Raw genomic sequence first — 17,713 nt, forward strand, 5'->3', positions numbered from 1 at the left:
TTCTCTTTTGCACTGTCTTGTGATTCTACAGAGGCTCTAGATGGTGTGAAAGGTCCTACCAACCAGGCAAGAGGTATATTGTGTTCCACACACTCCAGCAGTTCATCCATGTACTCCTGGGCTGTATTCATTAAATAGTGTTTCTGAGTGAGAATGTTCCTGGTCAGGTCTTGGAAAGAAGCAGCAGCTGAGAAAGAGTTGTGAGTCTTTTGTAATTCCTGTTGTACTTGTTGCATTTTGTCCTGGATGCTGGATGGGAAGCCTTAGATGTTGGCCAGTAGAGTATGGAGAATGTGCTATGGTTGCTGTGATATCATATGACACGGCCAAAATCTGGGCCTTCAGCTGCTGCAGAGGAGGAAAGGAAGCTTTAGAAATGTCTCCCAAAACACCCATTCCTACTTAGAAATGTCCCTAGTGAGCCAGTGTTTCCAACAGACCACTACCTTCAGATCCAAGGAAGCTGTGTCCTCACTTCCTTTTGGCTGCTCTTGTTCCACATCATCCACATCTGGTGCAGCTTTTCCTGCCCATTTTGAAGGTTCTGATCAATACCCTGCTTGACACAATCAATCTGGAGTATGACAGGAAAGTGAAGACAAAAATGAACTACTATAGCAGCAAGACTTGTGATTACCCCAGCCAGTTTGTAAGACAAAGATCCTGTCAGTGATCACAGAGAGTAAAGAAGACTGCTTTACAGCAAGTAACCTCAAGACAAAGTACTTGGAGATAGGAGATGGTTCCTACCAGCTCAATGAACTCATGCAACTGTGAGAAAGCCTCTTGCATGACCATCTTGATTTGCCTCACTTGGGCTAGGAAGCACTGGCAAGCTTTTTGATTCAGATGAGTGGGCAAGCAACTCAGTTGTATGAAATAGCCTTGATGGTCTAACTGCTGCTGGACAGTAGCCGGTTTAGTCCTCTCCACCGAGACCACAAGTTCCGTTGGAAAAAAAAGAACTACATACCACACACACTCATGCTACCCCTCTAAAGTGCAGAAAAACCTAGGAAGATCTTGTTTGTAGATCTGCCTCATCCAAGTGTTTTCTGACCTAGTTCCTCATCTGTGATGGGAAAATAGTGATCTGACTAATCTGGCACAGCTTGTACACTTCTGCCAGCAACCTTGCCTGGCCTGCAATCTATTGCTATGCCCTGCCTGATCATCATGGATCTGGCAGTCTCCAGGACTCTCTGAACAACCTCCCTGGCTGCTTCCAACTCTGCCACTCCATTTGCAGTATCTTCAGCATCACTCATGCTGGATGACATCTTCAGCATAAGTCATGCTGGGTGATACCAGCTCTTTGGTACCAGAGAGAACCTAGAGAGAGGTCAGAGGACAGAATGTACCTACTTTTGTAGAACAGCATTTTGTACAGTCATGTTGTTTGCTGGGAAATGGTTCAGAAAGCATCAATATTGAAGCCAGTTATGAATGGCTCACAAGACACCTGGTGGAAGAAGGAAAGGAACCTTGCTCTTCTCTCAGCCCAGAACCGGCAAGACAAGTAAGTTCACCTGGCTTCACCATAAACTGTTACCTTTTCATCTGTTTTTTGCAGGTTTGGCAGCTTGTCCTGTCCCAAAAAGCCTGTCCTGGCTTTTTGTCCCAGGTAAATATTTTTCCTTCACTGTTAAAACAACAAGGAAACCAGAAATAAAATGCATTTGAAAGTGAGTATGTTAATAGATCTAGATTTTTGACATCCTACCAGCATGTCTCCCCACATCAACAGGTGAAGAGATACTTAGTACTTGATTTCTTGACTGTATTAGTCATCACCAGACCGTAAGTCTTAATTTACTAGCTCACGCATGAGAAGTTTCTGAGGCCACAGACTACTCACTCTCAGTTTCAAGCCTGATCAGAACCATCTGCTCCACAGCAGACATGGCCAAGGTCTTCACTTCTGTTGCACCATGCATGTTTCTGACAGATGAGTGAGTCTCTTCAGAAGAGCCAGGGACACAGGGAGGGCTGGACAATAGCAATTTGACTCCTGGCTCAGATATATTCTAAGAAGGAACAAGAGATCCTGTAAGAAGTCACAATCCATTGGAGTTGGTTATCTCCTCTTCCCCAATCAATCTATGTCTTCATTACTAAACCTGTTTCACTGGTCCCTCATCAGACTCAGCTACCATGATGATGATGTAGGTGACGTGGAGCAGAACTGCAGGTAGACGTCCCACTGGTATCACTTGTGAAGGGCAAGCACCACAAGGTGCTTCTCAGCTACACAAGGAACTGACTCATCCTCCCCAGCTAGGCAAAACTAGGGCTGTACCCATTGTCATGGAAAGCAGCTTTCAACAGACTTGTCACTAGAGTACAGTAGTCCAGCATTCAAGGCTACCTCTAGTAAGACAGGAGGAGATCTTCAGGTGCTGTTTCAGCTGCCAGTGAAAAGCTAACCAAAGGCTATCTGCAGGTGATTAAGCCCATGAACCACCAGTTGCAGCTATTAGAATAGATAGCAGAAAAGTACACAGCAGACTGCAAATTTCTGGAGTTTACTGCCAGTGCATGTTACAGGCAGACAGTATCATCGTGGTAGAAGATTAGATAGTCATGAATGACAGGTCCATAAATGTTGGGAGTTAAGTGGCAACAACCTAATTTTTCTACTACAGGGATCAGAGGTGCTAGAGAATGGAAAGGAATGGATTATGATAGGCGGCCAGGCATGGGAATGCTCTCCCTAGATAACATCTCACATTGCTCTGGTCTGACCCAATCAGGAATTTTATATTGTGAGCTGTCTGAGAACAGGCTTTGGACTCCCAGCACTGAGGGACTGGACTACTCAGTAAAGAGCTCATAAGGAAGTCTACTCAATTGAAAAAATTTTTCAATTTTTTTTTTCCATTTCCATTTTTCCTGCATTGGGGACCACACAGAACTTAGGTGGGTCTGCAAGTGGCCCAGATCACCACTGGAGAAGCCCCTTTAGTAAGGGAAAAGTCCAGTTTGGAAGTCTTCAATTAGCAGCTACCAAGGGAGCTTCTTTTCCTAGCAAGATCAGAGGGAAATATTCCCCAAGCTGCTCTGCCTCTCTTGCTGCCTATACTATAGCACTTGTGACCCTATTTCAGCTGCAATGTCCTCTGCCTGCTGAGGAGGAAGCTGTTAAGAGTCTCCTAGAGCTGAAGGAAGGGGAGCTGCAGGTAGCTATGCCTTGTGAGTTGTAACTGGCACAACAGTTCTGAGTGCAGGAGTGAGGAAGTGGCTAGGGGGAACTAAACCTGCCTGAAGGAGAAATCTCCTCTGCTCAGCCTGGATTCTGCGGCTTCTCTGGAAGTGAGTGGTGGAGCAGCCAGAAGTGCAGGCCTGAAGACCCTGGGGCGGGGTGGTGGGGGGGAAGAAGCAGCAAAACCAGCTTTTGTTTTGTTGTTGTTAGAACTGATGCCTCTCTAGCTCTAAGAGCCTGGGCAATTTTACCATGGAATAGATCTCATGGCTCAGGTTCTCCAAAGCCTCATTAACTTGGCCATAATGAGCTGCAGGTGTGTCTTGCTGACTTGTGTGGAGTCTGCCATCTTAACACCCACATAGAATCATAGAATCATTAAGGTTGGAAAGGACCTCTAGAGATCATCTAGTCCAACCCTCCTGCACACGCAGGGTCACCTAGAGCACCTGGCACAGGAGCATGATCATGGTTTGCTAAAGCCTTTGCTGGAATTGATAAATACTATGCCAAATGAAGTAGAGTTGGATAAGATTGTAGTAGTAATGAGGCTGTCAATGCTTATCTGTCCTTTGGATACCTTTGTACTAGGAAAAACCTTCCCGGTATGGACCAGACATACATATCAACAGTGTTTCATAGCTTGTTTCTTCAGTGAGTTGCAGATTAAGTGAATATACAAGCTATGGCTTGTCCTCCTTCAACAAGGCCAGGTTACTTGAACAGGCAGAAGGCAAAGCTTTAGTACAGGGCTGCATAGAAAGCACTCTCGGGCTTGGAAGCCTCATGGCTTTTTTTATTCTTCCCCTCCCGTCTTTACCCCACACAGGGCACTGTAACTGTGGTGGCTAACCTGACCTTGGTCAGGTCTGCATGTGGTATGGTTTCTACAGTTTGCCTACACCAAGGAGAGCCACCCCTAAATCAAATCTGTGTGTGAGGCAGCAGAGCAAGGAGTGAGGAGCATGACTGAAGCCACAACTAGCTGTGTGCGGCCAGTTCTGACTACACCGGACCCTCTCTTCCTGCAGGAACAGGAGTTGATGTGGGTGTCGACTATGCTAAAACTGATCTTGCCAGGCTTATAGCTTTAACGATGGTGAAGGCTGTAAGAAAAACCTCCACTTGGAGGGATGTCACTATTAATGGTCCTGTTCTCTTTGGCTCTCTTTCCAAAAAGACATTCAGCATGTGGGAAGAGGTTTTTATTATTTTTATTATTATTTATTTTTTTAAACCTCATGGGGAGAGAGAGGGGCTGATTCTAATGACAAGAGTCTGACAAAACAGCTTATGTGACAAACCTGGGTTAATTCCAGGTCCAGAGAGGGCTCCTTCCTGTTTCCTCTGTGGTTCCAGACCCCTGCAATATGGAGGCTAGGGCAGAAACAGAGCTAGGCACCTGTCTGGCCAAGAACTAAACAAGCTGCAGCTGGGAGTATTGCTAGTGCAAGTGGGTGCTTGGTATTCTCAAAGTGAACAGACTTAGTTCATGACCAAGCAGCAGGGGGAAACAATGCATTTTGACATAAGATGGATTTGTTGCACAGCTTGTATCTGCCTGAGTGGGAATTCTTACCCTGGGTCCCTGGAAGGCAGCATGCTTGGAAAAACAGGATTTGGAGGATGAAATATTAGAAAACCCAAGTCTATGGGTTTTCTATGGGTCTATGGGCTATGATTCTCTTGGATGGAGAGAGAGGGAGTTGTCTTTACAAGGATGTATAGAAATACTACAAATTCTTTTGTGATACAAGTTTGAGTGCATGAAGCAAGTTCTCTTAGCAGAACCAGAGTAAGATGAGGCAGTGGGCTGTGTCGCACTGCAGTTATCTGACACTAGCCTATTTCCAAAGGTTCTCTCTGACACAAAAGAGTTGATGTCATCCAAAGTGACTGATGCAAAGGATGCTGCGAGCAGCAAAGTGATGGAAGTGATAGATGTAACCAAGGAAGCTCTTCAGAGTGACATGGAGGCTGCCAGATCAGCGGTGAACAGCAATGTGCCAACAGTTAAAGACTCCAGAGTGTCAGATGGCTGTGAGGACAGCAGAAGCTGTGCTGGAGGAAACAGGAGATGACAGCAGCCTGCCTATTGAAGATGAGGAACGAGATCAGAAAGTAGTGCCTGTGCCTGCTTTTCTAATAAGGTTCATCAAGAAGGTGTTCCTAACTTTGTTATTTAATCCTTGAAATGGGTTTAAGAACTAATAGGAAGTATTATGTTGGAGGCTACCTAGTTCAAGATCTCCTGAAACTTGTTTAGTTTTTCATTGACCATATTCTTTACTCAAACACTTACTGGCATTGTCTTTCTCCTCAGCCAAACTGGCAGCCTCTGGGGAGGGTGCTGACATAATGTCTGTGGAGCACCAGCAGGAAAAGCATAGGTACTTTGTGCCTATGTTGGCACAAAGTTGGTGTCTCTCTCTGAACTCTGCCAGTTTGCCTACCTGCACTCAACTGATAAAATGAAGTGGGCCCGGCAGGGCATGTGGGAGGCCCTTGCACAGCTTCACTGCATCATTGAACTGGTAGGTAGTGCCTTGCCTCCCTGTTGGAGGGTGGGAAGGGGGCAAATGAATGGCTTGGTCTCCACCTCACTCTGACAGTCACAGCTGTGTTAATGACCAGCAGGCTTCTGTCTTGAGGCATACTGATTTTTTTTTCCCTACTGTAAATTGAAGTGTTTTAAGCAAGGATTTAATCAAGAGCTTCAGGAAGGGCAAGAGAAACTATGCCAGATGTGGACTGGAATAGGAAGTGCCCCAAAGAGTGGAGATGCAAGCTCTCCAAAGGCAGAGGTATCCAAATGGAGAGGGAAGCAGAGAGATCTGATTGACTCTTCTGCTTGATTTGTTGAAGTAACTTGCTCCTTGATCTTCTCCTTTCTGCCTTACTACAGGAGATGGAGCCTATGGCCCTACTCAAGGCATGCAGTATCACACATCAGCTGCAGATTACCTGCTGTAAAATAGTATCTGCAATCCGAGACCTTTCTTCAAGCCTTTAGAATAAGATGAAACAATCTCTTAGTATCCTAGAGGAGCTTCATGCTGCTTTTGCAGCAGCGAGCTCCTTTCAGGACTTGTCTAGTAGCATCTTGAACCAGACGAAGCTGGCCGTGATCCAGGAGTACATGGAGGAGCTGCTGGACTATCTGAAGAACAACATGCCTCTCTTGGCTGGTGGGACCCTTCTGTAGTGATGAAATATGAAGTCTTAAGACCTCCTGAGGGAGGTGCAGTAGCAGGGCCACACTTCCTGAATGGCTGTAAATCCAATAAGGAGTAGGAGCAGCTCAGTCTAGGAGTAAGATAGCTGAAACATCCAATGCTTCCACCTCTCTAGCAAGCTGATAGCTCCCCTCACTGATGTGTCTAGATGTGTGTCTGTTCAGCACAATGACTATTTTTGATCTAAACTCATTAGCTACTGTTCAGTTTCTGTAAGTTGCTTGTACAAGGTTATAACTGTTTAAAATAGTACTACTGTATGCAGAAAAGCTTACCCTCCATTTTTTGCAGCCTCTATTCCAGAGAGTAAGTATTCTTCAACAGATGTGAATGTGATGTGAACAGATGTGATGTACTCTAACTGCATTTTCCAATTACCTAGGTGATACTGCCTTGTTCTGCACAAGAACTGTTGCTGTATGTGAACAAGGGCTTAAGAATAGCTTCAGAAGTCTCTAAGCAATCATCTTCAAACTCCTAAGATGCCTTTGAGTTGAAATTTTTATAGGTTTGGAGTCAGAGCAGGTACTAACTTCACTCCTTGGTTCTGGGCAATGCAAGTAGAGGTCAGGCTCCTTGTGCCCAAGGAGCAAGCCTGCAGTTTTGCCTAGCTCTGTTATGCAGACCCTGAACATACTCGTCTTGGGCAGCAGTGCATTGGTGCCATGAAAAACTGGTAGTAGTGCACATGTGTCTCTCTGAAACTTTCAGACCCTGCCTTTAGTAATGAGGTTGCACAAAATTAGTTCATCACAAAACTTGTAGCTATCAAGTATTCAGGTGTCAAGTGGCTTGGGTAATGTATCTTGATACTGGGATACTGCAGTCAGGAATGTGAGAACTGCTCAGCCAGCAGTGGAGTAATAAGGAGCACAGCTGGTGAGCTTTGGTACTAGCCTGGGAGAGGATGAGCTATCATTCTTTCTCATTTCTAGGTCTGGTAGCAGGAATGTATCTCTCTGCTTCCAGGCAATTTGAAAATCTGTGGTGAGCTTTCAGGATTCTGGCAGCCCTTGTAACTTGGCCTCTTAGGCTTAATTCTTACAATTTGTCTGCTACCTGGTGAAGACTTAAGATCTATGGCTGGAGAGGGGATTGCTGGACTGGCTGCCTAAGAAAGAGGTGGACTCACTAGTATGTTAAGTCAATAGAGCATAGGTGATAAGTACTTGCTGGTGTTAGTTCTGTTAGCACCATCTTCTGGCCAGTAGATGCTCCAGTTCAGTGAAGAACTCTTTGGGTGTCCAGCTTATTGATCTTCCAAACAGCTTGCTTTCCCCCTTCCTTTTATCCAGATTCAGCAGACTATGGAATAGCTGAGGAGGCTAGAGCAATTGGGAATGCAGAACTGACATAACACCAACAGTTGTATTTGCTTTTCTTCAGGAAAGAAGTGGAATCCGATTATGCTAATCTGATTGCTCTTGGGGTTGGATCTGGTGGTGGTGATGCTTAGATCGGAATCTGCATACCGATTCATCCAGATTTAATGCCAGAGAAGTAAGCTAACTTTATTTTTAAACATCAAGAGAATAACAGGCTGCAGCCAAGAAAGTAACAGGCTGGGGCCAAGGTCCTCTTGTGGGGGAAATAATTATGGGTTTAGAGGAAGAACTATTCTTTTAGTAGAGCTGGCTACTGCTCCAACTACATTTCTGTTTCCACGTTACTGTGTGCAATGGCTTGACCCTGTACCATGGCAGGTTTATGTGGCCTTCAGTCTTATGTTGTTAGTCCATTGATACAATGTGATCCCGTGCTGAGGAAAAGCTTGAGGGCCTACTTCATTGCGCATAGCACTTCAGAGACTATCAGATAACAGCCCAGGCTCTCCTGTGTAGCCGCTAGGTCTCACTGAAGACAAAATAAGCTGATGATGATTGCTACTCCAAGCTATTGCTGAGATCTGATGTAAGGGAAACTGCAGGGGTTGTCTCTCCTCGTATGATCTCTGATCACTGCCAAGCAGTTCCTTTCTGGCAAAGAACGTAAGGGAAAGCAGCTTCACTCATAGCTGAACTCACTTCATAGCTGAACTTGCAGGGGAGGAAGTGGGGTGCTAACTGTAAGCAGTCTCAGAAATAGTCCTACTACTTAGTAGGAAATTTGCTGCAATTTCTCTCCTTTGGTAGCCAAGCTGTGCCTTGCTACCTTAGCGGCTGAGCCTTGTTTAAACTCACTTGGATAGAAGTGCTTTTTAGGGAATAATTGTGTATTTCCATGCTCTGTATTGATTTACCATAGCAGCATATCATACTGATACTATGCATAGCCTAGCAAATCATGATTTCTCCTACTTAAGGATCACTGAGGCGTATTCTAACTGACTGCTTAAATTTATTTCCTATAAACACTAATGGTGACCCTTACCCTGGAAGCCTGGTGCTCAGTTCTATTCCTCCTGGGAGAAGGTGAATCACTCTGAAGGCTGGGTTTTTTTTCTTCTTTCATGGAGAATGGTTTTGGATGTTTTGGTTTATAAAGGGAAAATCTGGACTACTAAACCATAACTATTCATGAATATGACCTCTTACGCTAACAATGATCATGTTTGCTTAGCAGAGTAATTCCTTCTGTTCAGTTAGAGTGCAGAGAAATTCCCCTCAGGCATGTTTTTACAGCTATGAGTTCCCAAATATCAGGGGAAAGGGGAAAAAAAAAAAGAACAGTGGTGTGTGTGTGTGTGTGTGTGTTTTTTTAAGACCTTGACTTTTTCAAATCTGTAATTCTATCTTTTCCCAGCTAAATCATGTTTTGAATATTTGTGAGAATTGCCTGTTGAGGGTTCATGGCTACCAGATAGCAAGACAGCACTCCTTGCCTTTGTTTGCCCCTGCTCCCACCTTGCCTCATTTACGCAGTGTATCCTGTACAGAATTGCTGACTATCAGATATTACGGGGAAGTAAAACTGCAGAAGTCAAAGCTCTATTGCATAGTCATAGTTCAGGTTTTGTGTCTGAATAAAATAGGTGCTTTGGGGAGAGCCTTCCACAGCATTTATTTTTTTGAGCTCTTTATTTCCTTTGAGAAAAGTCCAAGAGAACAAAGCAGAAACAGTATATTCCTTTCTCTCCTGGCTGCTCTACATCCATTTTGTAAGCTAAAGGAGCCATAGACTTATGCTTCTCTAGCCACTCTACTCTTGGGTCTTTCTCCATTTGCTAGCAGATGAAAACTTAAGCTGTGAATATTGTTAAAGATGAGAGGTAATGGGTATAAATTAAAACACTGGAAGTTTCATCTCCATATGAAGAACTTCTCTACTGTGAGGGTGACAGAGCAGTGGAACAGCCTGCTCAGAGAGGTTGTGGAGTCTCCTCTGGAGATCTTCCGAATCTGCCTGGATGCCACCCTGTGCCACGTGCACTAGGTGTTCCTGCTTGAGCAGGGGATTTGGACTAGATGATCTCTAGAGGTCCCTTCCAACCTCAGCCATTCTGTGATTCTGTTAGGATCTCCCTTGTATTGCCTGTGCTGGCCCTTGTGATGGGCAGCTTAGCATCTGCATGATTTTGTGGCTCTCCTGCAGTACTGCTAGAATTCCTATGGCTTGCAACAGACAAAACAGACCTCTTCAGGGCAGCTCCTAAAGCCCTGCTTGGGAAGGGCAAGCTGAGTGAATGTTCCTGTATTTTCTCCTGCATTTGACTTCAAAAGTTTTAGGGAAGCATTGAGATTTGTTCAGTGTACCAAGGAGGGTAAAACTCTCACCAGACTAGTTATGGCTAGGAATGATGAGCTTGGGCCTTGTCCCTTACAGACATCTTCCCGCTGTGCTTGCAGAGTAGGAAAGGGGGTCAATAAGCGCCTTCAGATTGCCACAAGTTTATGCTTGATTCATGCCGTGTGGCTTGTTCAAAACCCCCTGATGCCTCTGAGGGTGCAGGCATCTGGCCTGAGCAGTAACTCAGCTGTACTTATTTGCTGCAAACAAGGCAAGGTACCTTCCATGAACAGACTACAGCCAGTAAATAATTACCCTGGTTGTGGTGCTTTCTGGACATAGGCACTTGTGGCATTTCCATTATCCGGTGGTAATGGAAAATCAGTTAGCAGTATTGACTTCTAGTCTCCTTTTGATTCTCATATTTATTTGGATGCAGAAATGCCTTGAGATTCTTCTGTAGTGAAGGTGGAGGCTAGGTAATCAACAAGCTGAATGCTGACATGGTGGTTTTTATATTTATTTTTGGGTGCCATCCTCAGCACTGATGGTTTCTTTTTGTCCATTTGTGTTAAATCCTTTGTAAGCTCAGGGAGCGTGTCAGGTTCCTGTCCATCCCTAATACTGCCCTTTCCCTTTGGGCATTTTTGCAAAGTTCATCAGTCTGCTTTTATTGCAAATTTCTTCAATTATTAGTTTTGTCCTTACTCATGGAGCTCTGTGGTGGGCAAGAGGTATCAGCTGCCTACTGCTTGAGTTCAGCATCTGGGGATCATGGAAGCAAGCTCTGACCTTGCTGTTAACCAGGTACTTATTAATTAGCTTATTGCCTTCTTAGTGGAGTGCACAAGGACTGCTGGTCAAGAGTTGAGGCAGGCAGCAAAGGCATCTTAACGCCTGGCAAATTTTTCTGCTCAAGATGTCCTAGGAAAGGGCCCCTATGGCAGCTTGCAAATGGGACTGGAATTAATTAAGAGAACTTAGTTTGTGAGGGAGGAGTGCTCAAAGGGGCTGGAGAAGAGAAAATTGAGAACAGCAGAAAAGCACTGTTCAGAGAGGAGTTCAGTCTGGGTGGAATTTGAGCATGGAAGAAGAGGACAGAAGGGAAAGAGCTGAAGGACAGGGCAGAGAGAAACCAGAGGGTGGGGAGTTGGAGATGGGAAGTGTAGGGGAGGAGGAATAGATACAGGTACTGGGGGAAAAAGTCAGGCCAGCGTGGGAAAAGGTAAGTAGTGGAGAGACCAGGTTTGTGATGCACTTGTGAAGTCTGGAACTTGCAGGAGGTCTGAAGGACCTGAACAGGGAACAGTCTATGGTGACCTAGGCTAGGATCCCATGCAAAGGCCGCAGGAGTGGGAGAACAGATGTAAAGTGCTGAGAGAGGAGAGTAAACTAGACATTTTGCTTAAGAGTAGCAGATGCATGTAATCCATGAAGTTGTTTAACTGTTTCAGTGCAAGGCAAAGCCCAGACTCTTCTCAGTGGTGCAACCTCAACTCCTAGCTGTCTTTTTACCCCTCTGTTTCCATGGAGAAGGCAACAGATCCCACGTTCAAGCACTCAGTACTCCACACAAGTCTGTTGGCGTGCTTGTGCTGTCCCTGTACAGCAGTGTCCAGAAACATGTCTATCTGTAGCTACTATAGTGCACACAGCTACCCTGTACACTTTTGCCTGCCTTCCTCAAGAAATGCTGTACTGCTTGAGTTATTCTGCAATGCAAAAAGCATTAAAGACCCTTGGTTCCTTAGTCCAGCATGATGCTGAGCCATCCCTGGAGGCTGCTAACACCCTGAACTCCCTCTAGTCCTCAAGGGAGCTCAGAAATATTCAGAACCATCTAGGATCTGACCTTCCCTGCTTTATACCCACTCCTCTAGTGGGCAAACTATTACAAAGCATAAAGTCTTCATGGACTCTGGACTCATGGTTCAGTTCCACAATGAGGATGAAGGGATCCAGACAGACACATCAGCAAGGGATGAACAGACACTGCATCACACAGATTGCATCCCCTTATCCACTGAGGATCAGCAAGAGGAGATAAGCAAGACACATGCAACAGTGGATATTAGACAGACACTTTGAAAATCTAAAATTGCTTTTCTTGCTCTTCCAAAAAAAGGGAGCTGTTTCCAATCAGTTTTTACAGGGCAAGAACTACACTCTGTTTCTAATGTCTGATAAACCTTATATTTACAGGTGTAATTTCTGAATTCCCTATTTTTTCAACATTTGTTTGGTAGTGGGATTGTAGCTGGATCATGTTCAGGTGTGTTTTGAATATCTCCAAAGAAGGAAACTCCGCAACCTCTCTAGGCAACTGGTTCCAGTGCTCTCTCACCCTTACAGTTGAGAAGTATTTCATCAAATTCAGGCGGATAACACTTCCTTCAGTATTTCAATTGGGGCCTGTTGCTTCTTCTGCTGTCTTTGGCACCACTGAGAAGGGTCTGGCCCCATTCTTTGTTATCTCTATATACATGCTGATAAAATTCTCCCTCAGCCTTCTCCAGGCTCAGCAGACCCTGCTCTCTCAGTCTATCCTCATATGAGGGATGCTCTAGTCCCCTTATCTTTATGGTCATTTCCTGGGCTCTCCAGTAGCTCCATGTTCTTCCTGTACTGAGAAGCCCAGAAGTGGACTCCAGATGTAGGCTCACCAGGGTTGAGTAGAAGGGGAGGATCACCTCCCTTGACCTGTGGCAACAGTCTTCCTGATGCAGGTCAGGGTGCCATTGACCCTCTTGGCTGCAAGTGTGCATTCCTGGCTCAGGTCCATCTGTAGTTCACCATGACTCCCAGGTCCTTCTTTGCAGAGCTCCTGTCTAGCAATTCGGTCCTCAGCTTGTACTGCTGTATGGTGTTATTCCTCCTCAGGACCCCGAACTTGCCCTTCTTGAACTTTATGAGGTTCTTCTCTACCCATCTATCCAGGCTGTCCAGGTCCCTCTGAATGGCAGCACAGCCCTCTGGGGTATCAGTCACTTCTCAAGTTTGGTACCATTAGCAAACGTGCTGAGACTGCACTCTATTCCTTTATTGAGGTCATTGATCAGTAAATTGAACAATATTAGACCCGGTACTGACCTCTGCCGGTGTTGACTAGCTGCAGACCTCCAAACAGTTTCCACATAATTGATTACAAGCCTCTGAGCTCTGCTATTAAACCAGTTCTCAATCCACATCACTGTCCATTCATCTAACCCATACTTCCTGAACTTACCTAGGAGGATGTTCTAGAAGACAGTATCAAAAGCATTCTTGAAGTCAAGGTGGACAGCATATACAGCTCTACCGTCATTTACCCAGCTGGCCATTCTATTATAGAAGGCTATAGGTTTAGTTTCCTCTTAGTGAGTCCATGCTGACTATTCCTGATCACCTACTTTTCCTCCACAAGATTAGAGATGAAATCCAGGATGAGTTGTTCCTGTAGGAAAAGTGCTCAAGACAGGGGAATTTAGACGAAAACATAGGGCCTAACAGAAATTATGGCATTACTGCAGCTTGCTTGGGGTAAGAGAAAGTTGCCACTTCCACGATGGTTGGAATATAGCCACACTGTTCTGTCTTTCCAGCCCATGCCCAGTGTGCAGCAGGCAGCAAGGTGGCCAGGGATGCTCCTACAGAACCTGGGAGACTCTCCAGGGGAGTTGCCCCTTCTCTCGAGTTCAGCGGTATGGAGAGACTGCCCTGGTCACACAAACCACAAATAGCATGTGCTCAGCATACAACAGATGACACCTTTTGTCCAACAAATGGCTTGCCAGTATAGGACACCTAAGAAGCCCTGGTGGCCCTCCTAAGAATCCTACCACATGTCACAGGAAGGATGTTTCTTCCCTTGTTACTGTAGTTCTTCCTAGAGAGCATCTAGGCCCATGCAGAGTACCACTTATTGACAAAATACTTGTTTAGAAGGGATTAAGCAGCCAAAGACTTTCAACAGCCTCTCTTTCCATGTTCCCTTTGGTAACATCATGTGGGGAAAGGGCTGGGCCAAAAACCCACGGTCAGAGCACCCATCTGGACGGACATGTCCAGTCCAGCCCACTACAAATGGCAGCAATGTGCCCCCCATCACTGAGGCAGAGGGAGGTACATCTCTGGTACAAAGCGAGCTTTAAAAATGCTCAAGAAGATCTGCTGTCTGTGCAAACTGAGCTCCAAGGCCTCTCCTCCAAGGGCTGCGCAAGGCTGCGCCTAGGTAAGACCGGCACGGAGCCGGCAAGGCCCCTTGGCAAGGCGAGGGCAGGCCGGGCCTGCAGGCCAGCCTGAGGGGGCCTGCCAGGATGGGCGGTGGCGCGCAAAAGCGGCCATGCGACAATGCGCTATTGTGAGACTGGGGTCACTCGTGAGGCGAGCGGCCGCGGCCAGCAGAGCTGGGTGCTGCTGGAGCCATTGGAGCCAGCGAAGGTCGCAGCTCGTGGAAAAAGTTTTGGAACGAAGCATGGAGAACATTCTCCGTGCTGATGTCCAAAATAGAGATGGACTCGCGAGAACAGAGGAGAAGAGGGCCGAGGTGTGTACTGGACTGCAGAGAGGGCTCAGCGTGGGAGCCAGCAACTGTGTGGGGCTGCTGTGGGCTGTGGGAGTGCGCAGGGGAGGGAGAGTGACAGGCATAGGGGGAGGCCGGAGGAGCTCTTGGGGAACTGTGTCTCTTTGCCGCTGCTGGAGTCCAGCTCTGCAGGCCAGAGAGTGCTGTGCAAGGACGTCAGGGCTGGGTAAAGGGGCTGGAGTTGTAGGCAAGTGACCGGAGGAGCAGAGCATGGCTGGGGAATAGGGCACTCTTGGCACTCTCCTTGCCTGTGGCTTTCAAGGTGCACTTCTGGAAGCTGCTGTGCAGGAAGGCTGTGGAGCCTGTGCTTCAAAAGCCCATGAGCGCCTCTGTCTTTCCAGCCCGGGCGCCGAAGACAGCAGCTCAGAGATTCTACTGAGCTGCTGAACTTGCCGCTTGGTGTCAAGATCCCCGTGGAGCCGGGCTCAAGCACAGTCTTCCACCGGACCAAGCTGGGTGTAAAGGTAAAAGCAGCTGGAAGGGGTCAGAAGAATCCCCTCTTCCTCCTCCTTTTCTTGCTGGACACGCAGAGCATGCTGCAAGAGGGACATTCCTCCATCCAAGCAGTGGGATATCCTGGTGTCAGTGGGAGCTGCAGTCCTTAGTGTGACAGGGAACAGATGGTTTGTGCACTGAGAGAAGGCAGGAGCTGCCAGGAGGAGGCCCCAGGTCGTTTGCAGGAGTTGGGAGAGCAGGTTGCAATGTGGGTCTCTGCCCATGCATGAGCTTGCAGAGCCAGTGGCAGCCTGCTGTGTGGCACTGGAGAAGTGTTCCACGGGGCCCACAAGCCACAAGACGGGAGCTGTGGAGCTGGGGGATTCTCCTCGGCTGAACTCTCCCAAGTAGAATAAGCTTTCCTTTGGGTACGATTCCCCCTAGCTTAGAGGCGAGCTATGTGCTGAGCCAGGAATGACCCTAAATCCCTGAGCCTGGAGAGCGCTACCCTATGAGCTGACAAAGCTGCAAAGCGTCTTTGTCTTTTTCCTCAGCCACCCTACCCTGATCTTCCCATGCGCGATGTATCTTACAGCTTCACCGGCCGGCCGGTCACTTTGATCTTGGAGATCCGTACTGTCACTTGCTGGGGAATGAGTACAACAGCCTGCATGACCCTCATTTGCAGAAATACTACAACCGCAAAGACAACCTGCGTAGGCTGAGGAGAGAAGGTTTCATCACCAAGGATGGCAAAGTAGGGTGTCCATGCGGGTGAGAAGTAGAGTTGCCGAAGGAGGGGGAGGTTGCCAGAGCGCTTGCTGCAGCCGGTCCTTGCAGGTGGCGGGCGAGGGGCCGCTTTCCCTGCTGCGGGGGCAGGAGGAGCCCAAAGCTCACTCTGGGCATTCCCATCTGCACTTCCCAGGCTGTGCGGCGCTGCCACAGCAGTGGGCGCGTGGCCAGGGGGCGCAGCAAGGAGCACGACTCCGCACTGGGTGCTGGGAGCCGGACTCCCTGACACCGGGCAGGGCCTGGGCACGCGGGAGCAGCTGCCACTGGGCTAGCGCTCCTCCCGCCAAGGCAGGCTGCGCATGAGCAGCACAAGTGCTGGGTGATTTCTCCCCTCATCTCGCCATAGGTTGTTTGCAGCCTGCGTGAATTCAACCAGTACAGGCAGTACCTGACGACGCTCAAGATAGAGCTTGAGAAAACAGAAGGGCGGGAACACGATCCTAAACCTCAGGGTTCACAGGTACCTTTTGTGGTGCAGGGGGTTGAGGTTTCACTTCTCCCAGGAAGGCATGACCTGAAGAAGCGGGGAAGGCTGAGCTGGTGTGCCTGCTCTTGTGGCACGGAAAGGACTGCGTAGGTCCGTGCTGAGCAGCTGATGCAGGGGATTTGGGCATGGGTGAGAAAGTCGTCCCTGAGTGCCCTCCAAGTGCTGAGAGAGGCCCTTCTTTCCTGCCCCCTGCTTCCCTACCATGGGCAACGGCTTCTCAGAAGGCATGACAATGCAGGGAACTCCAGGGTCAAGCACTCCTTGTTCCTACTCATAAAATGAGCATTCTTCACATTCAGGTCTGGACAAGGTGCCAACAAGCCTCCGATAACAGGCAGAGGTGTCACGGGAGCCAAGCAGGCAACACCCGTGGCAGCCAAGACCATGGCACCCGTGGCAGCCAAGACCACAGCACCCGTGGCAGCCAAGACCATGGCACCCGTGGCAGCCAAGAACACACCACCAATGGCAGCCAAGAACAAAGCACCAATGGCAGCCAAGACCACAACACCTGTGGCAGTGAAGAACACAAAACCTGTGGCAGCCACCAACACAACACCCGTGGTAGCCACGAACGCAACACCCGTGGCAGGCAGGATCAGAACGCCCGTGGCAGCCAAGAAATTGCCACCAACGGCAGCCAAGAAAAGAACACCCATGGCAGCCATGAACACAAGCACCATGGCAGTCAAGAAGACAACAACCACAGGAGCCTAGACCACAACCCCCAAGGCAATCAAGACCACAGGGCCAATGGCAGCCAGCACCACAACACCTGTGACAGTCAAGCCTCCAACGCCCACCGCAGGCAAGGCCGGGGCCAAGAGTTCAAGCCAGTAAGTCAGCCTCCTCCACCCCCTCTCTTCAGTCTGTTAACGGTTCACTCAACAGGTCCTCCTGCTTTCTGTTTCAGAAGTGCTCAAAGGAGGAAAGGCCCGCTAAAGCCCGCACCACCTTGAACTGGAAAAGGCTGACAGAAGTTCAGGAGCTGGCAGAGAGCATGGTGGAGAAAGTGCTGCAGAGGGTGAAAGAGCTGGAGCAGTCAGTCCACATTTTAAGCAGGGCTCCCCTGATGATCCGCGGAAGGTTGTTTGATACGGGAGGAAGGGTCGGGCTTTCAGAGACGCCTCCTCCAGATCTCTGGGAGGAAGTGTGGCAGGCAGCTAGAGAGATGGCAGCAAGCCTTTCGGATCACCTGCGGAAGCGAGGGGCATACAGGACATCAAACACCTCTGAGCTCACGCTGCTGGCCAGGCGCAGGCAGCAGTGCATTGTTGCCGGAGCCACTCCAGAAGGCACACTGGGTGAAAGCAGAGCGAGGCAAGATGAGTTTC

The 17,713-nt window shown here is 47.9% G+C and overlaps 1 protein-coding gene and 1 pseudogene across 1 annotated transcript in view; both read left to right on the forward strand.

Moving 5' to 3' along the window:
• Positions 1-1,902: 1,902 nt before the first annotated feature.
• On the forward strand, positions 1,903-6,420 carry LOC104571080 (perilipin-3-like; annotated as a pseudogene).
• Positions 6,421-14,557: 8,137 nt separating this feature from the next.
• The window catches only part of LOC148590703 (uncharacterized), a 36,204-nt gene continuing 33,048 nt past the window's right edge, over positions 14,558-17,713 (forward strand). Inside the window, exons 1-4 of the mRNA XM_088538726.1 lie at positions 14,558-14,629; positions 15,007-15,129; positions 15,696-15,857; positions 16,239-16,361. Coding sequence (XP_088394852.1) covers positions 14,558-14,629; positions 15,007-15,129; positions 15,696-15,857; positions 16,239-16,361 — 480 coding nt within the window. The remainder of the gene's footprint in view (positions 14,630-15,006; positions 15,130-15,695; positions 15,858-16,238; positions 16,362-17,713) is intronic.

The sequence above is a fragment of the Tinamus guttatus genome, unplaced genomic scaffold, assembly GCF_059628265.1.
Source record: "Tinamus guttatus ecotype Peru unplaced genomic scaffold, ASM5962826v1 Tinamus_guttatus_pri_ptg001150l, whole genome shotgun sequence".
Taxonomy (NCBI): Eukaryota; Metazoa; Chordata; class Aves; order Tinamiformes; family Tinamidae; genus Tinamus; species Tinamus guttatus.